General features: G+C 40.4%; 1 protein-coding gene and 1 long non-coding RNA gene across 4 annotated transcripts in view; one reads left to right on the top strand and one right to left on the bottom strand.

Moving 5' to 3' along the window:
• LOC132369015 (uncharacterized) overlaps nt 1-18,475 on the top strand; it is a 37,251-nt gene extending 18,776 nt beyond the window's left edge. The window contains exons 2-3 of one of the 2 annotated variants that reach the window (XR_009504216.1): nt 15,848-15,935; nt 18,264-18,475. This is a non-coding gene — a long non-coding RNA (uncharacterized LOC132369015). Of the gene's footprint in view, nt 1-15,847; nt 15,936-16,990 lie in introns of both variants that reach the window. The other variant, XR_009504215.1, reaches the window with a different exon arrangement.
• ITGA6 (integrin subunit alpha 6) overlaps nt 1-26,709 on the bottom strand; it is a 77,195-nt gene that overhangs the window by 3,916 nt on the left and 46,570 nt on the right. Inside the window, exons 9-25 of one of the 2 annotated variants that reach the window (XM_059928101.1) lie at nt 26,181-26,299; nt 20,580-20,678; nt 20,268-20,329; nt 15,708-15,868; nt 15,396-15,539; nt 13,771-13,886; nt 13,466-13,655; nt 13,294-13,377; nt 13,118-13,197; nt 12,889-12,966; nt 12,699-12,801; nt 11,140-11,313; nt 10,862-10,960; nt 10,650-10,760; nt 10,454-10,552; nt 3,722-3,847; nt 446-575 (exon numbers count right to left, since the gene is read on the bottom strand). In XM_059928101.1, coding sequence (XP_059784084.1) covers nt 468-575; nt 3,722-3,847; nt 10,454-10,552; nt 10,650-10,760; nt 10,862-10,960; nt 11,140-11,313; nt 12,699-12,801; nt 12,889-12,966; nt 13,118-13,197; nt 13,294-13,377; nt 13,466-13,655; nt 13,771-13,886; nt 15,396-15,539; nt 15,708-15,868; nt 20,268-20,329; nt 20,580-20,678; nt 26,181-26,299 — 1,953 coding nt within the window. In that variant the 3' untranslated portion in view covers nt 446-467. The remainder of the gene's footprint in view (nt 1-445; nt 576-3,721; nt 3,848-10,453; nt 10,553-10,649; nt 10,761-10,861; nt 10,961-11,139; nt 11,314-12,698; nt 12,802-12,888; nt 12,967-13,117; nt 13,198-13,293; nt 13,378-13,465; nt 13,656-13,770; nt 13,887-15,395; nt 15,540-15,707; nt 15,869-20,267; nt 20,330-20,579; nt 20,679-26,180; nt 26,300-26,709) is intronic. The other variant, XM_059928100.1, reaches the window with a different exon arrangement.

Here is a 26,709-nt window from a genome sequence, read left to right as displayed (position 1 = left end):
GAGGCAGTCAACACAAGCTTCTATCTGTGGGAAATTCCAAAATGGACAAGAAATCTGGGATGATTTCTTATGCATCTTTGAAATTCCAAGTGAGATGCTACATACTGGATTAACAACACATGGCAAACTGGGCTACTGTGGAGGTCTAAAGCCTCCTTTTGTGTGTACATAGATTGCCGTTTTCTTCATTGCTGTGGGTAATGTTTAATAACAACAACAACAACACAAAATTACTCACCTGCAATGAAAGATTCTTCGTGCATTTTTTAAAAAACTGTAAACTTTCAAGTGAAATAAATGAAATAAATCCAAGCAAGGGAAGCCAGTGTGGACATTTGGAAACATCTGTTAATGGGACACACACAGCAAGCTGTTGCTTTTAAAGTTAGCCACCACAACCATAGCGGGTCCCACAGCTAGCAATTAAAAAACATTGATCAATTACCAATTACAGAAGTAGATCAATACTATGCATCAGAAGTAAGCCTCTCTTTATCAGACGGCTGAGCATGGATCTCAGCCTTGTGATATGTGGCATCATAATGATCTTTCTTATTTCTCTTGAAGAAACCACACTACAAGGAAGCAAGGTATTTAGTCAGTGTTACAGTTTTATGTATAAAAGCTAAACAAAAGAAAATCTCAGATTTTAACCTGTTTTCTACTTACAGCTTGTTTTACAAAGAGACCACTATGGATCAACCAAAAGGGACCAGCCCCTGCGCTATACTACATGGTGACAGCAATTAACCCAACTCTACTATCATGGGTCTCTGGTCAAATATTTATATGGATGACATTAGCTGATTGATTTTTCTATTTGTAACAAATCCTAAGGACCAAAATCATCCTAAAAGGGAAAATATATACGCATCTGATTACAGCTTTGGGTGGTTTCTTCTTGCAGGGAATACGGAGTCTAAAAATAGGCAAAAGATTGACATCTACAGTTTACTGATTCAAAGTTTAAAGAATAAATTCTCTAAGGCTTAGCACAAATCCAAATAAAATAGATTCTGTGAATATTTTTCTGCCCTTCACAGTGAATTTTATGGAATAAATGCCATTTGCTTGGGGCCTTGGTGGGGGTAAATCACAATATAAATTCAAATACACTGTCATGAAACAACGACAGCTGTCATTTTCCCAAATTCTTAACCACCACGTAACACTTAAGTGGTAGAAACCTGTGCTCCTCAGGTTAGGTCACTCTGAATGAGTATAAAGGTATAATTCCACTTTCTACTATAATTTCCTCATTCAACCGTGGAGAACTTTTTCTACTTACTTTTATCTAGTTCATAAGGCCATGGAACTGCCCTTTGATATATAACTTGATTGAAGAATTTCTGCCCTCCTGGAAAATTCTGCAGCCTAGCCTGGCAACTCATGAAGTACAAATCTTGATCTGCTTTGTACAATGTGGTAGCTACTAACCACGTGAGGCTATTCAAATTTAAATTAAATTTAAAAGTCAATACCTCCATTGCACTAGCCATATTCCAAGTGCTCAACAGCCACATGTGACTAGCAATTACCATAATGGACAGTGCAGCTTCAGAACATCTCCATTATTACAGAAAGTTTTACTGCACAGCGTTGATCCAGGCTGTTGATCTAGGCTATTTATCTGGATATTTATTTCTGACATTTAATTTATTATACAGTGAGCACACCCAGCCAACTTTCAGTAACACGTGCTAGTAAATATGGTGGGAAAAGGAATGAACCACGAACCAAGAGTCCTTGTTATGCCTCTAACTTGGCAACATTCTTAATATCCAAGGGCGTGAGCATCTTTGTTTACAAAATGAAGGTGACTGGACCAGGCTGGAGGACTTTTCTCTTATACCCTCAAACAAAACCCTATACAGAATCCCTATGTTCAAAGCAGATAAAGTCAGCACGGCTCTGGTTGAAGTGGGGATACTGCCCCTAGCCCCACCTGTGTAGCTTTGTCTTGGCACCTACGTGGATGTGCAAAACCCAATTTAAAGGCCACTGAACCAGAGTCCTCTCTGGTCCTCAAAGTCTATTATTTTAGCACATAAAAGCAAACAGTTCAGTTTCAGAAAGAAAAGCATAAAGTAATAAAAATGATTTTCATGGGGGGGTTGTAGAAGTTGTCTGATTACTTTAGAGTTCACTTGTCAGTCCGGATACTTTAGAACATAAAAAAAAAAAAGAGAGAGATCATCTAGTCCAACCCACTTACTAAGCAGCTAAGGCAAACCAGTGCCCCAGGGAGGTGAAATGATTTGTCCAAGGTTATATAGCTTGGGTTTCTTAACTCTCAACTTACCCTCATTAGAGACTGCCAATAAGATCTGTTCTGAAAAAGATTGTTCTTGTGACCTCTTCTGGAGAGCAGCAGAAGGCCATCCTCAAATATCAAACCTTGCATTCAGTTTTTGATATCAAAATAATTTCCAGAGCATCTCCTATATTGGCTGGCTGTGCTCATCAGACAAACCTACTACCTAAAGTAAACATCAGAGGTAGGACTGGCTAACATCCCATGGGAGGATGGCTCTTGGCATAAGCAGATACCAAGCTTCAATCACACAACTGGAGGACACAGTCAAATTATCTCAGAAAATTATCTTGGCAAGAGGAAGTTACTTGGAAAAATAAAGTGAAAAAGAGATGCCCAATATTTGAAAGTGAGAATATCCTGAGCCCTTGTCCATTATACTCTTGGATCCAAGGAAAAGATAAGGATAGTTTGATCCTAGACATTGTCGGTCAGGTTTCATAATCCGTTAACCTCTAGACCAGACATGTTTGGAAACCCAGAATTTTTGGCATTTTAGAAAAGTAATACACTGCATACATAATGTCACAGTAATCAAAACATTAGTATTTCTGCAGTGAGACTAATGAGTAAAGGATAAAGACCATAAAGAGCCTCTCTTCACATCATGTCAAGTTGTGCTGCCGAATAAGTCATTAAAAACTGAGTTTTTTACAAGTTGTGATTGTTGACAAAGGTTGATAAAGGTCTGTGAACCTCCATTACTCACTGAGAATAATCCAAAATCTATAGGTCATAATCTCTGGCAACAAAAGTATACAACATCTCATACATTTTTTGTAATGTAGACTATTTACTGGTAGAAAGCAGGCAGAAGATACTACATTATATTTGCAGGACCAAATTCTAATGAAGAACATCATATTAAACACAGATCTTCCTTATGTTTGATATAGGCTATGATAACTACTTTGGGATTCATTAATTTCATGCTTTCCTATTCCTAATCTAGCTGCAACTGTAACAAACTCCAACTGCTGCCATGAATGTTTCTTTACAAAAGTTGAAATTAACCGGGATACAGATTCTGATTAATGTGATACTCAACAATTTGGCTTAGATTCAGAATTTGATCTTAGATGAAGAAAAGGTCATAGTGGTAAAATTTTTTAAATTGTTATTTGCCAAACGTGCTAAATTATATGTGAAAAACACCAAAATTTACACACTTAAGAAACTCCTTATAATGTACAAATACTATATACCTTTAAATACAAAATGTTAGACAGATATTCAGATGTTCATTGTATAATTCTCAAGTTTGCTGTATGTTGGAAAAGTTTCATAGTAAAACGTTGGGAAAAGGAAGCAATGAAAAAAATGTATATACTATCAGTGTTAATTTACTTTTTAAAAAACCTGAAATAAAGTTTGTATCACAAAACTCAAGTGCCAGATATGACTTACCTTCCACAGTAAAAATACTAATAGAGCAAGCATCAAAATCCCAGCAAGAATAGCCACTAGGATGATCCACCAAGGTACTCCTGAATACTGAGCTACAGTCTTTGAGGGAAACACGGTCACACGAACCTATGGGGCATACAAGAAAGCAATATCATTATAAACTGAGGTGAGAATTAAACCATGAGTTTATATTACTAATTCTGCTTCCAGACACATTTTGGTCAATGTAGCCTATGGACGGATGAGATGTCTTTTTGATGTGAGATCCTTTCCTTTAGTAACGGAATACTGCTTTAAGAGACATTTCTTGGAGATCTTTTCCCAGAACCTGGAAAATGCTGGATTGTGGTGGGGTTTTTTTAATAAATTTATTTATTTATTTATATTTTTGGCTGCGTTGGGTCTTCGTTGCTGCGTGTGGACTTTCTCTAGTTGCATCGAGCGGGGGCTCCTCTTCGTTTCGGTGCACGGGCTTCTCATTGTGGTGGCTTCTCTTGTTGCGGAGCACAGGCTCTAGGCATGTGGGCTTCAGTAGTTGTGGCTCATGGGCTCAGTAGTTGTGGCTTGTGGCTCTAGAGCGCAGGCTCAGTAGTTGTGGTGCACGGGCTTAGCTGCTCCGTGGCATGTGGGATCTTCCCAGACCAGGGCTCGAACCCGTGTCCCCTGCATTTGCAGGCGGATTCTTAACCACTGCTCCACCAGGGAAGTCCTGGATTGTGTTTTGACAAAGTAATTATTTCTTTGCTAACTTATGTTTTTAAAATTTTTGTAATCAACAAAAGTAGAGAAAATTGTATAATGAACCATCATTTATTCATCACCAAGTTTCAACAATTATCAATAGCGACACAACCCCAATCTTGTTACATCTATATAACCTGGTATCTTTTTGAGAATGGTCACCTCTCTTAATTAAGCATCCAACAATGGCAACAAAAGGGTCTGTTTATGCACAATAAGCCTACATTCCTCCCTCAGATTTTAAAGACATTATGAAATATAAAAATAGGGATGGAGCTATTAGATGGTATTAGAGGCATTAGATGGATACCATTCTAATTCTTCCTTAGGGTTGAAACCGAGCAGGATCCTACAGGGAGCCCCCAGCTGACAGCTACTTGGAACCACAGGACTGAGATGGTCATCTCTGAACATAGAAGATTACCTCCTCTCCAGCACGTAGCCCCTCCTCTTTTCCCTACATAATCTCTGAGCAAAACCTGGGGAGTTGGTTCTTTGGGATACGAGTCCATCTTCTCCCCAGGATTGCCAGCTTCCTCAACAAAGCTATCTTTTCTTTTACCTAACACTGCTGTCTCACAACTGGATTCTCGAGCGACAAGAAGCCAAACCTGAGTTCAGTAACAGGATAGCAAACTAAAGATCCTCATCAAGAATAAAATTTCCTGAAATGGCTTGGTGGCATTTTCTACAACAATGTGTATAGACAAACTAGACTCTGGATTCATTCAGAGGCAGCTTAGAGCTTTAAGTGGCAGCTGATGAGAAGCTTAAGTTCTAAACATTTGATAGCTGGCAAATACCAATTAAATAGAAATAGTGTTTATTTAGAAATCTAAAAAGTTGCTTATGGCAATTTGCTACAACTTGGTTACATGGGTTTAGAATTCAAGTGGATTTTTGTAACGCCAGGAGACTTTTTTGTCCCCAGGAGATGATTTTTCAAAGCACATAAGAGACCTGGTGAAAGCTACAAATATGATTTTGTAAACTATACTGATAAGAGATCTACCAGTTTGAAGTTTCTGATATTTTTGAATATAGAGAATATAAAGTGAAGGGTAAAGAAAACTTAGAGGGAACAATTTAATTTCTGAGAAATGTTTCTATTCACGTATTCTAAATTAATATTGAATTCTGGATGCTGCCTAAAAATGCTTCTATGTCTACACTGTGATTCAATACTACTATACTAGAACTCTTTCTTTAAAAATCTCTTAAAGTACTTCCCTTCTTACTTATCCTAGAAAACAGCTTCTCAACCTCCTTTGGCTTATAGAATATACTTAAAAGCAAGAACTGCTTTCCTTTAAACATTTAATAGGAAAGAATTCACTTTTAGAGTTTTTAGCATAAACACCTTTCTCAGCTACTATGTTTCCTGTTATGCTCTCAATGAGGTTTCACTCAAGCTCCCAGCCCCAGGGAGGGCCTCATGGCTCACTTCTGTTGCCTCCCTTCCCACAACAGGTGTCCTAGCTTTAAGCTATAACAACCCTTTCTTGAGATTACTGGTTCAAGCAGAGGGGTACCCACGAAGTAGGGAAGAAAGAATGGTGAGAGACCGGTGAAGAAGTAATATAGTTGATGTGACTGCTAAGCCAGACTACTCTAAAATAAAAAGATTATTTCAATTAGCCTATGCTTTATCTCATTTAAATTTGCTTCCCTAGTATGTAGCATAGGGAAGCCACACAGTGTGTCCCTGGGGCAAGGTGATGACTTGGAAGGGCCATCCTCATGTTTAAGAATAAGCTCTGATGAAAGCGTGAAGTGGAGAGTGGAAACTGGTCCATGGCAAGGGCAAGCAGTCTTATAGTCACACCGCATACCAGAGCCTCTTAAATGGCTGATCATAGGGGGAAACCATGCCCATAAAAGGCTGCAATCCAACAGCATAAGGGCTGAACAAGGTAGTTTGTTTTGCGGGTTGGGGCTGGGGTGGTGTGTAGGGGGAACCCAGCTGAGAGCTCTAAGCCTCAGGTCTGGCTACCATTCAAACCAGATCTTGGAGGCTTTTAAAAACTAAAACAACTCACTGTGCATCAAAGACTGAGGACTGATGCTAGGGGCTGGGCCACACATTTAAAGGCCAGATGTGCTCTGCAAACCCAGTGTGTGCAAGGCCACAGTGCGGTCCAGGAAGGCGAGAGAGGCCAGTCAGCAATATTTTATTGTTTGTTTCCTTAAATTGTCAAGTGTGTGTGTGTGTGTGTGTGTGTGTGTGTGACAGTCATTCTCCAGCTGGGACTGAGAATGGGGGTTGTTGTGGAGCTGGCCTTAGAATCGGGTGAGGGGAGACCAACTGTGAGCTGCGACTCCCAGAGCTTGGGAAGCCTTGTCTCATCTTGTCACAGCAACTGTTACTGATGGACAATGACAGGTTCAGGCCAGCAGAAATTACTCCAACTCCAAAAACAAAAAAATTTTTTTTGGTTTCATTAAAATCTAGGCATTTCCATAGGGATGACCTGTGCATGTGAACCTCATCCATCATGTGCCCGTAAGGGGAAAAAGGGCTTAACTCTGCTGATGCATTAAATTCCATCACCAGTGAGCAGTGCTGAGACCACATTAGCTTGCCCCCAGCCAAACTGTTTCCCTAAATCACTCTGTAATGTAATATCCTATGCTCTTATTGAACATCAGTGTAAGAAACCACCCGATGAAGGGATTTTCCTATCTTTTACAAAACTCCCTATTAAAGACACCATCCCCTTAGTGAGTGTTCTTCTTATCAGAAATCCATCTTATAAAAGGATCCATATCTCAAGTTCTTCTCTGAATTTAGAACCAAAAAAAGAAAAGCTCCTCCCCCTGAAAAATGATGTGCCTACTTTCACCTATCACATTCTTTCTCATCTTTGGCAGCCAGGAAGCTTAGACACTCTCTTCCTACTTCCTTAGGAATGAAATGGGGGTATATAAGTACAACCCATAAGTAATCTCCTTCTTCCTTGGCTTACTTCAACAATTCTCTCCTGGTTCGCGATCTCCTAGACCCTGAAATTCTTCACAATTGATACTATCTTGTTCAACTTTGCTTCTCTAGCATTTTTGCAGGGAAGGCACACAGTGTGTCCATGGCTAACTGGATTGTTAATTGGATCAATTTAACTGATACTAAAATTTTAGTAACCATCTTAGCTGTTTCAGTTAGGTGACCAGCTCTCTCTGACTTTGTTGTAACAATATCTTGAAAGTGTTTTATTAAGAAATGAACACAAAACTCTTGAAATTAGTTGGGTTATAAGGAAACAAAGGTTTTTTTTTTTTCATCTTTTTAAAGCCAGGATTAGAGTAAAAGCAATGGGAAGATGTTTCAATATTAACACCAAAAGACAAGACTGAATTACTCAACCTCCTTTGCTTCTATCTCCAAAGAAAAATGATCTAGACACTGGAAAAGAGAGAGGAACCAAGATATAAATGAAATTGAAACCCTCAGTAAGTGAGGGAATAAAAAATGAAGGCAACCTGACACTTGAATTAAGCTTGAATCTTTAGGCCTCCCAAAACTGCACCTTAAAATCTAAAGAAACGTGTAGATATGATATCTGAGCTACTATTGTATCTCAGAAATCAGTAAATAGAAGAGGTAACAGAAGACTAGAGATGAAAAAAAAGACTCGGTTTTCAAAAGAAATGGGTTCTAGACATGAGACTAATAACCCGTTTTCAAATCTACCAATGATTAAACAAATCAAGTAGGATTACAGCAAAGATTCCAATTCCCGTTGGTAGGCATGGGCTCTCAAGCCCGAAGAACATGAAATGCCCAGGAGAACCTCATCTGCATTTGTGACCCAGCCATTAGACTGGATACAAGGGGACTTAGTTCCATTATCTTCGAGAAAACAAGAGCACCTGATGAGGACCTTTGAGCCCGAGGTCTGGTCTTAACTCCACATGCTGGTCCTGTGACCCTGAGGGAGAGACAGCCTTCCTTGGACTCAAGTTTTCTCATCTAAACTTGAGATTTGGGGACTTAATGGGGAGCAAATATCACAGAGTCAAAGAACAGGAGCCCTGAAGTCAGACAGGTACAGATTTCAATCCAGGACCCCAAATGACATCCCCTCTCTGTGCCTGCTTCCTTTTTTGTAAAGTGGGTACAATGTCTACCTTGGTATTCTTCTGCAGTCTAAATGACAGCATATCGGTAAAGCATCTAGTAGATGGTAGACATTTAATTAACGTTTTATTAACGTTAGTCCCTTCCCCCTAAGGTGTTCTTTCTCTTTGCAGCTCTAAAAACTCAGTGATTCTCAGGGTTGCTGACTAAAAGTCACAGAAAGTTATAGCAACTGCCTTCAGTCAGAGAGGGAGTTAAAGGATTCTCAGGGAGGGTGTAGTTTAGTTGACAGTCCTTATGATGCCTTATTAATAAGAAGTAGAAAGGTGGGCTGGAGTAACCTGCAAAGATAATGTAAGGCCAGGGTGGGGGTACGTCCTGGTGAGCCTGGGACAGTCCTGGCTTGCACCAGGTGCCCCAGCATCCTGCCCAGATAAACGTGTCCTGGTTTGGATGGTAAATTTTAACAACGAAGGGCCACTATATCCCAGAAACCAAGGTGATCAGGGAGACTCACTGGATTTTCAGCTGGTGAAAGGACTGAAGCCAGGACACTGTCATAAGTACATCAGTAGATCAGCTTCAGGACAGTAATTCACAATCTTTCCTTCTCCATTCATTCTCTTTTGCAAAACATTCCCAACTGTAACCTGCAGGCATTTACTTTGAGAGCTTGATACAAAGCCCCTGTGGGTGCCAGACCCCCACAAGGAACCTCTGACTAGTGGTACACAAGCTCCTAGTCTTGTTCAATAGTTTTCTTAATTACCTGGAGGAAGACACAGTAGGCATGCTTCTTGGTTTTAAAAAAGATAAAGCTTGCAGGGTTAGAAAGTTAACAGAGAGCAAATGACCGAGACTCAAAATTATGTTGTAAACCCAAACAACGGACCAAAAGTAAATCACATAAAATGCGAGGATACACTTAAAGGCATGCATTTAGATTTTTTTAAATTTGCTCAAGGGTGGGATATGGGAAATACAGCTTGACAGCACATTCTGATGAAAACACGTGGAAGTTTCAGCAGAACACAAACGTAAAAACGGTAGCTGCTAGAAATGCAAAGAATCCTCAGCAACCATTTAAAAACCAAATTCTCGGCTGAACTAACAGAAGCTTGGGTCGGAGACACTGGGAGGCAGGCTAGGGTAAGCTGAAGGAGGCAGACCACACACCCGCTCAGCCCTGCCTGGGGCCGGCCCAGGAAGGGCAGAGGCCTGGAACCAGTTCAGCTGCGCCAGGCAGGACGGAAAACTGAAGAGCTGGCTGCTTAGCTCTGAAGAGACCTGTCCGAGGAGGCATGACAGTTTCCTTCAATTATTTCAAAGGCTGCTACGTGGCTTATTTTGGACTTGTTCCAGCGGGCCATAACCAGAGACTGATTTTATAAGATTCAACTCTGGATTCCTATATAGAGATCGTTTCTAGTAACTGCTGCTGGCCACACATGCCACGAGCTACCCCATGATGCAGTGAGGCTACCGTCACTGGGGGCACGCCGACAACGGTGACAAGCACCAGGGGCGGTACAAGACGTGGGGTCTTTATAGACTTGGGAGGTGCACCCATTCTCTCCTTGAGCCAAGAGCTCTCAAATCTACCCCATGCACCACAGATCGAGATGACCCGGGAATGACTTCTTTCTGCAATGATTCTATTGAAACACTGCTTGATTCTATTGAAACACTGCTTGATTCTATTGAAACACTACTTGATTCTATTGAAACACTGCTTGATTCTATTGAAACACTGCTTGGGGTGGGCGGCACCTTAAAGACACCATCTGCTTTCTCCTTAAAGGGGGTAACAGTGCCGTGAGGGAAGTGAGTTCCAGAGCAGCACATCCTCAGGCCACGGGCACGGGGTGGAGGAGAGAGATCTGCTCTGAGCTGAATGAAGCCCGGGGACCCCTCACCTGAGTGCCTGCATTGGGCAGCTTAATATTCTCGGTGGCAGCAGTTACATCAATGGAAGCCCGCACGAGAATGTCCAGGTAGTTCATCTTGGAGTACTCCTGTCGGAGACAAAGTGAGTGAAAGCATTAGTGAAGAGGGAAATGTCCTGGGAGGTGGCAGACAACTTGAGGGGCACAGCCCGGCAGCAGAGCCCACCTCCAGAAACGTGCTGTTCCAGAGCCTCGAGCGCAGAACCACGGAGGCCTTGCTATCCAGCCCTCGGAGCGGGCACCCGATGTTCACACAGTTCACGTTCACGCTGCAGTTCTGGGGGGGAAAGGAAGAGCAGGAATTACAGCGCAGTGGTCTGGGGAAGGCCTTCCTGCCAACCTCCTGTCAAACACTCACAGCTCTTGAAAAATACTTACGAGGGTCTGGTATTTTCTTTCGGCAAATAAAGAAAATTTTCTACCATCGTCTGTCTGTCTTTCAGCAATTTCTCGTTTCTTTCTTGAGTTGTGAGCCTCCTGAAAAGAATTATATCCAAAATAGTTCCACCTAAGGTAATTTTTTGGCACTACTGTACAAACCTCTTGAGCACTCCCTCCCAAATAATGCCAAATTCACATGATTGACAATTAATCTTCACCCATCTCCCATTACCAAAGGCGCAGAAATAATTTAAGTGTAAAATCCACCAACCTACCTTTAGTTTCAGGAAGTTTATTTCTTTTTGTGGCTGACAAGCTATCTTTTCCAATCCTTTGGATTCTACTTTCACCAAATAAAGCAACCATTTGCCATTGCTAATTTCTTTTGGCCACTGGATATTCAAGGTTGCTGTGCCGAGGTTTTTAAGAGGTTTGCCCAAGTTAATCACCTGTTAGAAAATAATACGTATTATCTCAGTGTAATTCCCTCAACATAAAATTAAGTAAGCAGTTCCTATTGCCAAGAGAAAAAAGCCAAAATATCTGGCATAATACTACAATAAAAGCACAGTTTCCAAAAATGGAGTATAGATAGGGCATTCAAAATAGAGATTTGTGCTTAAAGATTCCTGTCAATAAAAAACAGAAAGAAAAAAGAGATCAAAGAGAAATAATTGTCCATTCAATCCAGGAATAACTTTTGTTGTAACAGAATCTGCAGTGTAGATATGCCAGGCTCTCAACAGACCCAGGAAAAAGTCACATGTGTGTTTGTGTATCACACTGCCTGGCAGATGACAAAGCCTGTGTGGTGGCAGTGCGCCCACAACCTGCTTCTGGGAAGCCCCACCTGCTGCAAAAATGAAGCTGCCCCCGTCCTTACTATGCAGGGGAGGCTTGGGATACCAACTGAGAGACCCGGAGTAGGACCCTTCTGGCAGCCAGGAACCCATGAGTCCAAGCTGGGGGCGGGCAGGGAGCAACTCCCTGCAGCAGAAATCGAAAGAGTTTGTGTGGAGGACTGCTCCGGAACCCACAGACTTCTCTTCAGCCACATCTGCCTAGGTGCCATGACCACCACCCACTACCTGTCCCATGCATGTCTGCAGAGCTAAGAGATGCTTTCAGAGGAGAATTCTGCCTCTTCACCCTGTTGCAGTCACCGGTGGGCCCATTCTTGCTATTTCAGACTTTCACCTCCACAACGGTCACTGTGTTTTCAGGAACATGATTGGAGCCACACAGACCTAAACCTGCCTATGACTTAGGAACCACCTCCGTACCATGAGATTATGTTCATTCAACTGGACTAAGAGCCACTGTGATTGCCTACTTTGAAATGGGTCAGAGCAACCACTAGTCTTCCTTACTGGCATACGCCAAACCCACATTCACCATCACAAAACTGGGCTCGGGAAAGGTCGTGAACGTTAACCACAAGCAATAAGAGAGATGACCTTATAATAGCGAAAGAAATAAATCATAACACATTCTAAAGCCAGATAGAAATTATCTTTGAGATTTTTGTTTTATAGACAGACTCTGGAGGGGAAAAAATCGATTCTTCCTTTCTCTCTACACCACATGTACATTAAAACTCTCTAGGACCAAACTGAACTGGATTCTGAACAGAATCTTATGTTGAATGACAGTTGTGGTTCTCCATTCTGGAAAACATGACTTTTACACTAAGCCAGTATGGTGTTTAAAAGTTGGCAAACTCACTTTATCATGTTTATTTATTATTATTTATTAAAATTACATACTCAAGACCATATACAGCACATGTTAGCTTTCAGTACATAGAACAGAAGGGCCAACGGCAGCCACTTACCCTGAACTCATACTCAATTAAACTTCCCACTTCCTCTTCAGATTTCATAGCTTGCTCACCAATGACTGAACCTCCAAAATACACCTGGGAAGGTTTAGCAACTCTGTTAAATTAAAAAACACCAGTTTTAGTGAGGATTGTAAATGGTTCTTTCAAACACTGATTTGTTGTGCTCAACACAAACACTTACCCGGAGACCGATAAAAGCAGTTCAATAACCACTCTTGCTGTAGCTGTAATTGAAGCCAAATTATCTTGATTGCTTGTTCTGAAAATGAAAAGGAAACAATAGGGTTTTATTCTAACAGTCAGTTTTCTCATTAAATTACACTTCTCTTATGATTTAGATAAAGGCCAATTCATTGACTGGCTGTGTTTTCATGAAATAACTCTGAATGGAAGGTTGAAAGAACTCTTACGTTTCCAACTTCAGATTAACATCCAGATCTGTGGTGTCAAAGGTGATCTCAGTTGTACTTAAAATTAAATAAAAGGTAACCTAAAAAACAGAAATAGCTGTTAACACAGACTGAGCATATCGACACTGTAATGTTATTTAAAACATTAAAATACAGTACGTAAAGGCATCACCTACACTGGAATTTCTTTTAAAAGGATTCCCAAGCTCGCAGTCTGCTTGTGAGCCGTTCTGGTTTGCGACACAACTCAACTGTTTCTCCTGTAACAGAAGAACATACCAGATCACAACACATTCACTTGCCACACAATGTTTTTTTCCATCCAACATGGTCTCCAGAAATACTTACAGGGAAAGCCCTCAGTTCTCTATATGCAGAATAAGTCAAGGTGTCCGGAAAAGTGGCGATGAGTTTAGCTTCATGAGCGTCATCACCATCTTTGGTGGGATTCTTTGGGTTGGAAGGGCTGTTCGTCACTGTTATTTCTAAAGCAATGTCCTTCTGATCTTTTAGAACTAGTTCTGGTACACCTTTTTGACTATTGAAAAAAAAAAGGAAAATGACAAAGTTCTCAATACATTTTCAATAACCCTTCACAAAAAGTCACTGCAAAGCCAGAGTCATTTTTGCTATTGCTGTGGAGCAATTCTTACATTGGTAAATAAGAAAATTTGTCTTGATTTCCTTCTCGGGTACAAAATTTATATTCTAGCTTAAGGTTGCTGTTACATACGTTGTCGTCTCCACATCCCTCTTTTAAGAAGTGCACCTGTAGGAAAACAAAATCGTTGTAATTGACATCACTTAGGACTCTAAATAGGTGACTGTTTCCATACAGTTCATTTCCCTGTGTGACAATTACCACAGCAGAATCCAAGCTACAAACATACTTTGCATCAAACGCCCACTCTGTCCTTTAATGAAACTGTGTTTTCAGAACACTCTGGCCAGGGCACTGAGGTGCTGTAGGGTAGTAAAGAGTAAACCTGGCTCTGCTGCTCACTCAGTTGTATGGCTTTGGGCAAGTCACTTAACCTTTCAGAGTCTAAGTTTCATCACAGGTGACATGGGATACCACCTTCCTACTATACAGGGTTACTGTAAGAATTACCAATAATAATGACAGTGCTACCTAACACATGATTACATTTTTTTTTTAACATCTTTATTGGTGTATAATTGCTTTGCAATGGTGTATTAGTTTCTGCTTTATAACAAAGTGAATCAGTTATACATATACACATGTTCCCTGATTACATATTTTAACTCATGTAATCCTCACAAGGGACCTATGAGACATATACTATTCAGAGCCCCACTGCACAGATGGGGAAACAGAGTTCAAGGTCAGGAAAGCAAAGGGCAGAGTCTCTTGCACTGTGCTAAGGAGTTCTCAATAATCACACTGATAAATAATTAGGAAAACGGTCTCCTTGCTTGTCATGTTTAATGTGACTATGGAGCTGGGAATATACACAAGAAATATTAATGTGACTATGACATTGAGAGTATATTGAAAAGTATACAAGGAACTATGCTTGATGACAATAAACACTACAATGTGCAGATTTAGGCATCAGCGCCCAAGCCTAACTCACTCGTGAAAACCTTCGTCAGTGAGCCATTAGAACCAGGTGCCTCAGAGTGGACACTCCAGTATGAACTAGATTTTGACAAGTACAAAACGCCAAATCAAGATGTCACCACTCCCCAGCCTAAGCAGGCATCTCAGCCATCCTAAACCCTAGCAAACAGACCACACCTCATAAGAGGTATACAGCAAGCCATCCAATATAAATTTTTCTTCCTAAGATTACATAGGCTACATTAGGCACTAAATGACTATTTCACTGTTAATACATTTTTGCCTTGCTGAATTTTGATACTCCTTGATTTTAACGTTCAGACTAACAACAGTTTGTTCTCTACATTTTAATGTTCTCAGTGGTAAAATACAATGCATTTTTCTTCCTACAAAAAGCTACAGGAGAAACTTGATGTGAGAATAATAAGTTCTGTCAATTATAGTCTCAATAAGTTGCAGTGGGCAAAAATTATTAAGAAAAATACTATCTGGCTCCCAATTGTATCCTGTATGTTCACTGCTAATTTGGGAAACATTTTCTGCAACAAACTTTGCATATATTAAAAAGCTTATTTACTACAAAGCAATGGCCTTTAGAGCAAATCAATCACTAGTTCTATTGCCTTCAGAGATGTTTGATTTAGCGTAACAACATGGCAAACAATTGGCAAAATGAAAGTCAGAAAGACTTACATCTGTATGAACAGACTTGGGTTCGTTTGAGTTCAGAATTGGAAGAACTTCTGGAAGCGAATTCACTCGCCTCCGAGTGCTTGGCTCTTGGATCTCTACGGAAGCTGTTATGGGGATGGGACGCAGTTTATCTCTGATATTTTCCTGGAAAGTATGCAGAGATACAGTTAAGCATGATATACATGCTACTGGGGAACTCCGAAACAATGCTTTCCTTTGTACTGGAAAATGGGTTGCTAGTATAAATGTCAGAAATCTCCACATGTCACCGCGGACCCCCCTTTAAAGAACTCATCTGTCTGCAGCCCTCACCTGGAGCCAGAGGGTTTCCTCCATGCACACCTTCTGCTTCTGCCTGCTCAGAGTGAGCTCTTGTGTATACTTGGGCTCAGAACCTTGGTTTCGAAACTGAACTCTTGATGACAGCCCAGATTTTCTTCTTTCCTTTTCAGCCTCCAGTGTGCCCGCAATGGCTAGGTGAAATCAACAAAATCATGGCAACTTAAAAGTGCATTCATACACAAGGCAGCTATAAGTACGGTGAGTTCCTTTTTGATATACTTTAATCCCTCCTAGAACACTTTTTCCCACTGCCATTGTTTTCCTTCATAATTCCTGGTAATGTACATTCTGACTGAATTATGATGTTTCAAATCAAGCTGTTCTTTCCTACCCATTGCTGTGAACAATGTTTTAAAGCTACGTTTCCATTGGGCCACCTGGGGGAGCTCGAGAATAAGTCAAAACCTCAGAGCAGCAACTAAGAATCAGTTTCTGACTGTGTTTCTAGAACTCAGAGTACCTCAGACAACAGGACGGCAGCCAACACTCCCTAAGCACCTAAACTGACTCCCCCTTCAACAGTCCGATGCTTAAATTCAAAAAAGTTCTCTAGATCAGCAGCAGCAGCAGGGGCTTCTCCTGGGTTGTGTCAGGAATGCAGAGCCTTGGGCCCCAGCCAGACCTACTTAACCCGAATCTGCATTTTAACAAGATCATCAGGTGGTTCTTATACACATTAAAGTTTAAGAAGCTTTGATAAAGGATAGTCGTCTAAAAGAGAAACAATATATATATTAGAGATGGAGATGTCTTTTGACAATAGGATGAGACTTTTCACTTAAAAAAGAAAAAGAATTAAAAGGTAAAATATACTTCCTTTCAGGGGCTAGAGGGCCCGTTTGTCAGCTAATAAAACTCCGACAACCAAAGTTTCCAGTTCCAAAGCCCCAGAAGGCACATCCTGCTTGTGATTACCTACACTAACAGAGCTTGGAGACGAGCTAGGATTTGGATGATCAAAATCTCATTTCTCGACTTCAGAATGCATTCTTTGCCAGTTCGCTATATGTAACTGCTAACTCTAACTATGTTTCTTTATGGGCCAATACTTAAATGACTTACATTTATTAATCACTCACTAACCATCAGAAGAGGAAGTGAACCAGTATGTACAGGGCCAGAGCAGGTAGCCTCAAGGAAAAAAAATCTGCTCCAGAAAATACAGAAAATGAATAACCCATGTTCTAATATTCACATTAGAGTTTGGAAGAGACCTTTTTAAGAGCATCTATTTTAATTCCCTCTTCTTACAGGTGAAGAACTGGAGGCCCACAGAGCTAGGTGGCTGGCCCAGGGTCCTACAGTGAGGGATGGAGGCAACTCCTAAAGTCTCTGTCACAAACACAAAAGACGACTGCCTTACAAAGCCTCTTAGACATGCAGGTTCCCACTTCCCCTAGGCCTCTGCACAAGTCACTCTCCCCTTCTGCCGGCTGGACCACCCCCCACTTTCTGACTCCCCGTCACTGGCTGACTAACCTTCAGATCTCAGCGTGGACATCACTTCCTCTAGGAAGCCTCTCCTCGCCCCTCCTGGGGGTCCAACCGTATTCCTCTCATAACCACACTTAGCCTGCTGGGCTGTGGGCCTGACCATCTTCCCAGGCAAAGCCGTGCCAGGGACCTCCTTGGTCGGTTCACCACTGTACTCCCCAGCAACAGCACAACACCTGACATAAATATAACTGGCAGAACAGATGAACAGAAGCATACACGCCAACATACACCCAATGCACATTTGCGCACACACAATGTGACATTATCCTTACGCTGACACAATAGCTGCTCCAATATGGAAGACCAAAATTTAGAAATGACAGTTTCAATAGTAATTTCTGTGTCCATCTAAAGAATTCTTAAATGTCACGGCTGCCAAATGGAATGTGCCTCCATTTTAGGCCCTCTGTGAACCCTGACATCATCCATTTATCAGTGACCTGCTAACTTCACAATGAACCAGACGAAGGCTCACATGCTGAGTGCCCCTCACAGCAGAAGCAGGGGAGGGTGTGGGTGCATTAAAACCGTTTATCTACCAAACCCACTCTAACCTTTTCTGACCCTCCACACAGTTCACATCATCTTAAAATCCTTGCCGGCCACTTTTGCTGACCTTCTGAGGCGCAAGCCAAGTAGAATAGTCATTAAGGCTCAATTATAAATATCTGTACGTATGGAACACCACATCTGAGGACTGCTGAGTTAAAACAGTCTAGTCAGACAATAAGCTCACACTCTGACACTGGGAACAGATTTTAGATGTATTAACTTCTGCAGCTTTGTGCAAGTTCTGCTTTATTTGATTCAGAATTTCCCAATACCGTGGAAGCAAAGGCAATGAAAACAGGTTTTCTCTCAATGTCTTCAGAAAAAAAAGTTCTATCTATAGTAGGCCATCCATAAACACTTGCTTAATGGAGTAGTTATATAATATAAAATTAATTTACATGGCATCAAGCACAGCATTAAAGCTAGAAGAGGGCTTCCCTGGTGGCGCAGTGGTTGAGAATCTGCCTGCCAATGCAGGTCACACGGGTTCGAGCCCTGGTCTGGGAGGATCCCACATGCCGTGGAGCAACTAAGCCCGTGAGCCACAACTACTGAGCCTGCGCGTCTGAAGCCTGTGCTCCGCAACAAGAGAGGCCGCGATAGTGAGAGGCCCGCGCACTGCGATGAAGAGTGGCCCCTGCTCGCCGCAACTAGAGAAAGCCCTCGTACAGAAACAAAGACCCAACACAGCCAAAATTAAATAAATAAAAATAAAAAATAAAAAGCTAGAAGAAAGTTTGTAATTTATTTTGTATAAATGATTGATCTGGGGGAAGACAAGGAGTGTTCTGGTGAGATTTCACATCTATAGGCAAACAGAGTGGTTTGAGAACATGACCAATAGAATAAAAACGCGTCTCCGTTTCCTCTCCTTGCCCAGTCAAAGAATCACTGTTTCTCCTGGTCTCTCTAGGCTACTTCCAAACACAATGGTAAAAGGCCCGTCACCCAAGCCGGCAAGTGTAAGGCACTGTATTTGGGTAAAAACAACACAAACTATACTGAGAGGATGGCAGATTGTGAGAAATCATAAAATATGTCTGTCACTGAAAGCCACACAAAAAACTATTTTCTGTACACAGTAAAATACCGGCTACATCAAAAGTGAAGTGAAAGGCCACAGCTCCTCCGGTGTAGGAAGTCCTAATACACGCATACTGTGCACACTGCATGCAAGGTCCACAGATCCTGTGGGGAGACCGTACAGCAGGAGGTGGCCCAGAAGAAGGGGCCTAAAACGGTCAAGGAGATGAAGAAACCACCTGAGGACAGTTTAAAATCTGGTAAGATGAAGGCCAAGTGGGCCTATGACAGTATGGATTGGGTGAAGGCAGACTTAGTTGTCAAATTCTGGGGTGTTATAAAGAGACATTTTTTAATAAAGAAAAGAAAGTAATACTTCAGATAACACGGACAAACCCTGAGAGAACTCACTCCATCTCAAGGTGGAGTAAAAACTGAAAGCCATGAGAATAGACTACCCTGTCCTTCCAGAAAGCTTCTCTTGGGGGCATTGCTGCACTAGGATACCAAGCTGCTGGGACCACGGCCGACCCAGGAAGGAAATCACCCTCACTCTGTACTTCCTCTTTGGGGAAAAGATCTTCTTTAAATTCCTAGGCCCCCGACTTCACTCTGGCTTACTCCTGAAGAGGTACAGCTGCTACTAAAACATACCAGACAAGGCCTTGGTGATCATCACTACCGTGAGAGTATCGTTAAAAATTTGTCAAACTTTGTGGCAAAACTCCTATTCAGGTTATAAAGAAAGGAAGCGGACTAGACCTTATAAATGACAACCTGCTTTCCCCACCTTATCTCATTTGCTCTCTCCACCACAATCCTATGTAGTAATTCCTATCAGAAGCATTTTTTTTTTTAACTGATAGGAAAATAAAAACTCAAATGTTAAGGGACTTGCTCTGTGTTGAAGGGTCAGTCAGCATCGGTGTTGGAACCAGGAGCAGAGCCCAAGTCTCTGAGTTCTCAAGGCCAGCCTTCAGGTCCCCCCAGGGCCCACCCTCGGAGACACAGCTTGGGTGTTCTGGGCCACAGATGCCTCTGGGAGGGGACCGGGCAGCAAAGAGACTATAAACTGGCAATTATTAGAGCAGGACGTGGGCTCCTGCGGTCACTCTTCTACAGCTACCACCCGCCACCTCACAAGCACAAAACCAATTTTCCACACTGCTTTTCAAAGACAGAAATGGAGGAAACGGTAGTGGAAGCAAGTGAGTACTTTTCCAAGGCATTCATTCTGTCCTACACCATCTGCTCTGGAAACTTCAAATGGGGACCAAATGCAGTTTTCCCCTTGTGTTTCACCCTCCTGATTAAAGAGGAGACAACAGATAGACTTAGTTCTTTAAACCAGAATTTATGGACCCATTCCGGCCATTACAGTTTTATTCTTCTATTATTTATGCAACTTTCAACCTGGCAGACAGAAAAGATATAATTTTAAAAGCACCAGGTACTTACTTATTGAAGGATTGTAACCAGTGGGTTTGGCAGTATATTCAAAACAGGCCTTAACCTTCAGGCTGTATAAAATCAAACACATATTTCTTAAGAGATGCATTATTGCCCTAGAAAAAAATCCCAACACGTTCCCCAACCCTGAAATCCCCCCAGTGAGGACTGATGAGTAAAATGTTATATATTCACTTGACAGATTCCTCTTCCCTTTGCCCATTTCTCTTAAATCTTCCCTGTGGCTCCTCAGGGCAGCAGGGCCATCACCAAGCAGAGACGTGACACTGGGGGAAGAGTGGACACAGCGCAAACGCTCACCATATCCCGCTAGGCGCCCCGCAGGGCATTTTCTGATGGAGATCAATTCTGTTAGGTGTAACTGTGATGGTTTGCTGAATATTAATCACAGGCCGGGATCTGAAGACAAAGGAGGGAAAAAACAAGCTCAGCCTTTTGCTACTTGGAGGTAAGATGAACTCACGTACTAGATAGGCATCCTCAGATGTGGCATCTTAAAAACCACAGGAAAAAAAATGTTCCCCAATGTGATTTCTGCTCCCACACTGCTAAAGAAAACAACTGTTAACAGAGATAATTTAAAACGTGTTTACACGGTATTTATAAAAATGTTTAAATATGATTTATTTAAATTACAGATTGTTTCAATGATTTTAATATTAGAGTTTTTTAAACTGAAATAATAATATGGGCGACATGTAAAAGTTCCAGAGTTTTCAGGCAAATATGTCTCGTCCCCACCTAAACCCCTAAGGAGACTTGCATGTCCTTCCAGACATATCAGTCTGTTTCAGTTAAAAATATTATCTAAAATTAAATATAATAACATGCATCTATTTTTTAAGTGGGAGCTTTTCATGCTTATCGCTCTACATGTTACTTTTTCTCATGCACTAACATTTCAGAGGTCTTCTCATATCTATACACACAAACCTAGTTGTTTTTCACAGCTGGTGGTGTTGCATGTGTCAACGTAACATCATTTATTTAACCAGCCCTTAATCAGTAGACATTGATCATTTTTTTTAGGCTTTCTGCTCTGACAAGCATCCTTGCATATACATCCATGCACATGTATGCGTCCTAAATACATACATCTATTTATCTGTAGGATAAACTCCCAGGCAGAATTTCTGAGTCAGAGAACACATGCATTTTTAATTCTGAGTAATCTTGCCAAAAAAGGATGACACCAACATACACCTAACACCTGGGGTGCTCACTGCCAGGATTTCTACACACATGTGAATTTTAGTAATCCAGGCGAATCCTGAACTTACGGGTCCCCATCTTACAAACATCTGCCCTTCCTATCCTCCCTCGGAATCTCCCACCCCCAACCTTAAGCCTCTGTCCACCTGCTGCCAGTACTGACTACAACTTTTCTACCCGCACAATATGTCTATAAGCAAAACCCTGAATCCTTTATCCTTTCCCCTCTCTGCTCTGCCTAATCCAACCTCACAAGCACACAAGAAGCTGAGTCCCACAACTTTAGCCCTTCTCACCATGTAAAAACATCATCTTTCTCCCTTACATATTCTTCCCTACTTCCCACAGCCAAGGGGTCACCAAGGGCCTATGGCTTAACCCCTGCCCCAGAGGCAGGGAAGTACAAGTGCATGGTGGCTGGGGAGACAGTGCACCTCTCTGCTCCGTCGCCCTCCAGCACAGACTCAGAGCAGGTTCTATGGTTCCACTACCACAGGGATTCAGTCACCCTGACTTTAGTGGGTTTGTGGTAAACCCAGCCATTCTGGAGAATAGTGTTTCGACAAGAAAATGAATCCAAATTCCAAACAGCTACCTTGAACTTCTGGAATCCATCTATCAGTAGGCCACAGAGGTTTTGAGTACCCTCCTGGGGAAGCCAGGAGCCAATTAAAGGGCAAATGCTGCCTACATTTTGTGTCTTCATTTCCCTTTATCTTAACTGTTTACCTTTCTATTGTTATTTTACATTTAGACAGCTACTAATTTCTAAGATCCTAACTACAAGCATACTTCGGAGATACTACAGGTTTGGTTCCAGACCATGGCAACAAAGCAAGGATTGCAATAAAGGAGACACTTGAATTTTTTGGTTTCCAAGTGCATATAAAAGTTATGTTTACACTATACTGTAGTCTATTAAGTTGCAATGGCATGATGTCTTAAAAAAAAATGTACATGCCTTAATTAAAAAATACTTTATTAGCAGAGCAGCTCCCTCGCTGCGATCTATTGAAAGTCACCCCTCGACACAAGGGTGTGTAGAAAAAGAAAGAAAAAGAGAAAAAAAAAACCCAAAAAACTTTATTGCTAAAAAAAAAAAATGCTAACCAGCATCTGGGTCTTCAGGAAGTCGTAGCAATAATATCAAAGATCAACCATAATGAAAATAATAATAATAATAATGAAAAAGTTTAAAATGTTCCAAGAATTACCAAAATGTGACACAGAGACATGAAGTGAACAAATGATATTAGAAAAATGGCACCTCACCACAAACCTTCAATTTGTTAAAAAAAAAAAAAAAAAAAACGAGAACACAGTATCTGTGAAGCGCAATAAAGTACGATAAAACGAAGTACACCTGTAGATATGTTCTTTTTTTTTTTTTTTTTTTAAAATGACTTTACACTTTTGATATCATCAATCCTGTTTTTTTATAGCTACTTTATTTATTTATTTATTTATTTTTGGCTGTGTTGGGTCTTCGGTTCTCGTGCGAGGGCTTTCTCTAGTTACGGCAAGTGGGGGCCACTCTTCATCGCGGTGCGGGGACCGCTCTTCATCGCGGTGCGCGGGCCTTTCACTATCGCGGCCCCTCCCGTTGCGGGGCACAGGCTCCAGACGCGCAGGCTCAGTAGTTGTGGCTCACGGGCCCAGCTGCTCCGTGGCATGTGGGATCTTCCCAGACCAGGGCTCGAACCCGTGTCCCCTGCATTAGCAGGCAGATTCTCAACCACTGCGCCACCAGGGAAGCCCCTGTAGATATGTTCTTAAAGTTTTGAGAGCATATTTAAAAGGCAAAAATTCACAAATATTTTAAAACCAGTTGCTACAGATGCTAGAGTGTTTTACATATAATAGTATTAAGGCTTTAGTGTGGCATAAATTTCAAAAGGAAATATTTTAACACACACTTCTGCCCAAATCCTATTTTTATTTCTGTTTTTAAACACACAACATACACACACAATTTTGAGTGCACATTATATATGAATCATAAAAAATGTCTTAACACATAAAGCAAATCTTATGGCTCAGCTGTCTCATGTTTGATTAGCATTTATTTATTAAGTACCCTGAAGTACTAGTATAATTTAGTGGGGAGAAATGCCCAGGGACAGAAGTTGGGAAGATTTAGGTACCACACCCTGTTCTCACAGGATCCAGCCTTAAAAGCTCAAGCAAGTCCTGGGCCTCCATTTTCCCTGTTTGTAAAATAAGGGAGTTATCTTATTTTCTTATTATCTTATTATCAAAGGCTTTTGAAATTTACTTTCATACTATCTATGAGGAATGAAGGAACACATTTACAGGGTTCATAGTCAACCTACTTATGAGGACAGGAAAGTAAGGATATTAAAATATCAATTACATACAGAGGCAAATATTTAATTGGCTAAAGTCAGGTTACCTGCTGGGAAAGACGTCGTAACCAAATTTTGTTACAGGAATTCAAGTCTTCTTGACACCTGAGGTCTATACCTCAAACTAGAACTAAAAGTTCAAATTGCTTTTTGATGGAAACTTGCTAAAATACTTGAATGTTATGCTATACTCTTCCACCTTTTAAAAATGTTGACTATTTTAAGGTTAATACCTAACACTTATATGTACAGAGAGAAACAGGCATATAAAGGTAGTAACACACATTCATTCAGTTAACTAATTTTTTTTTTTTTTTTTTTTTTACTTCTTCCTTTGGCCTAATATCCCAGATAAATTTTTCTCCACTTATTTTCACATCTCCTACTTTTGCCATCTGTAACGTCTCTTGTGGTTCTTAGTTTTCATATAAAATGGCTTTCATAGATCTTGCCATTTAACTAGAAAACTATTTTTCTAGAGTATTCTATACTACATTATATAAATGTACAGTATATTCTAGTTTTTTTAAATAGTATTCTCTTCAGAAGTGTCCTGGTGTTGTTTTCTTATCCCCAGCGGTCTTGCTTAGGATTCTATTTAGACATAGAGGCCACATCTACACTTGGCACCCTTCTGGAAGAACAAAGGGTAATGATGGTACCAAGTGTACATATGGCACAGATTTTTTTCTTTTAGGGTTTCATTGTACATCACTGCCCATTTCTTTAAAGAGATTCTTTAGATAAAAATGACTATAAAGCCAAATAGTTTAAAAAAACAAACCCAAATGGTTCACTCTCACCAATGAGCAAAGAAATGCAAATTCAATCAAAAGATGAGATCACGTATCACATTGGCAAAAATTAAATAGATTCATCCTGTTCAATGTTGGTAATGGTGTGAGAAAATGGGCCCTCTAGTAGGTTGTTATCGTGAGCATAAATTGCTAACAACTTTTCTGTGGGTATATGTATTAATACAAAAATGTGCTAACCTTTATCCCAGCAATTCTATTTCTAGGAATTTTTCTTTAAAAAAATCCATTACACAGAGATACATACCATATACTATATAGCACACTGTTTATAATAGCTAAAAGTCAAAGACTGTCTAAAAATTCCATCAACTGAGGATTCATTAAATGCATATTATGGAATAATATTAAGTTGTTAGAAAGAGTAAGATTTATGTATCTGCATTAACAAGGAGAGATAACTGAAGAGATTAATTTTTAAAAACCAAAATAGAGAACAGCAGTTATAGTATGGGCTTTTGATGATACCCTAGAACTGGAGACTCAAAACTATTAAAAGCTGTTTCGTGGAAGAAGAGAATATTGGGGAACTTGCACTTAACTGCAATTCTGTATTAACCTTTTTTTTTTTTTTTTAAAGAATGTGCTACTATTTAAATAATAAAAAAAATTTTTTAAACAATTTTTCCTGGTGATTTCCAGCAGTGATGGAATTGCTGGGATAGGGGACTCAGACATAGCTGATGGGCACATTGTTGCAGCCTGTCTGGATGTCATTTTGGTGAACCTGAATCACAAGTCCTAAAACACACATGGCCCTTCAACTTAGCAACTCACTTTTAGGAATTTATCATAAGGAAATAATCCAGGACACAAAGAAAATTAAGGATGTTTACCACAGCTTTGTGCATCATAATACAAGCAAACAACCAAACCTGGAAAGCAACATAAATGTCCAATGACAGTATGGCAGTAAACTATGATCCGGCCATGGGATATCTCAGACAACCATTAACTTCATTTCAGAAAAGTACTCAATGACAGGGAGATAGCCCACTATGCATTATAAACTCACTCATGGAAAAAGGCCACTATACGTTACAAACCAACAAAAGTAGGTTACGAAACAATATGTACATTATGATCTCAATTTTGTTAAACATATGTGTATATTCACAGAAAATTAAAAACTAGAAGGATATAAACCAAAATTTTGGAGTTTCATAATGGATGGTGAAATATAGGACATTTATTTCCTTCTTTATATTCTTTATACTGTCAAATTTTGTTTCAGTTTTTATGAAAATAAAGGTTTTTGAAATATATTCAAAAGTAAAAATTTTCCACCAATTCCGACCTTTTTAAAAAAATTAGTTCAAAATTACAGCAAGACTTTACAAAATAGGTTTTTATTACATCATTACACTACTCTGAAGAGAAAAAGAATATTAAAAATTCATACAAGCCTTTGCCTTTGAAGTATAGTCGTTACAAATTTCAATTCAAAAGGTAAAAAAATTCTAGTGTAAGCAGATTACCAAACATGCTTTAGGTCAGAGATTACACACCTGAAAATAGTTACTGAATCTGAGAGGGAACCAACAGCAACATCGGGGTAGGAATTTCTATCAAGGTCCATGTTTCCGGCAATTGAATATCCAAAAAAAGGTGATTTACCCTCGAGAATCTGAAAGGAACAGGGCATCAGAATGGACACTGGGCCACCAAAATGAGCCTCTTATCCATGCTTTGAAAAAGGCACATAGTCTCTTTTGAACTGAAGATTAATAAGAGGTTACTTATAAATTACATTAAATCAAAACTAAATCATAAATAAGCACACATATGATCTAACACTTCATACATTTTATTTCATAAAAGTTATCTGATTTATGTTGTACCTCAAAAGACAAAAGAGACAATTTTTGATGCTTGTGTACTATATTAAGTCAATCAGTGTATTTCAAACCAAACCTCTCTACCTGCCCTCCAAATGTCTTGTTTTTCTCGAAAGCAATTTTTAGTTTTTGGTATCTGAATTCTATGCAATTACAATCATCTCTTATGTTCGTCCAGTTTCATCTCTATTTAGTATGC

This window comes from Balaenoptera ricei, chromosome 7 (genome assembly GCF_028023285.1).
Source record: "Balaenoptera ricei isolate mBalRic1 chromosome 7, mBalRic1.hap2, whole genome shotgun sequence".
In the NCBI taxonomy this organism is placed as follows: Eukaryota; Metazoa; Chordata; class Mammalia; order Artiodactyla; family Balaenopteridae; genus Balaenoptera; species Balaenoptera ricei.
The sequence above is the reverse complement of the archived record's forward strand: the minus strand, read 5'-3'. Positions and strand labels throughout refer to the sequence as shown.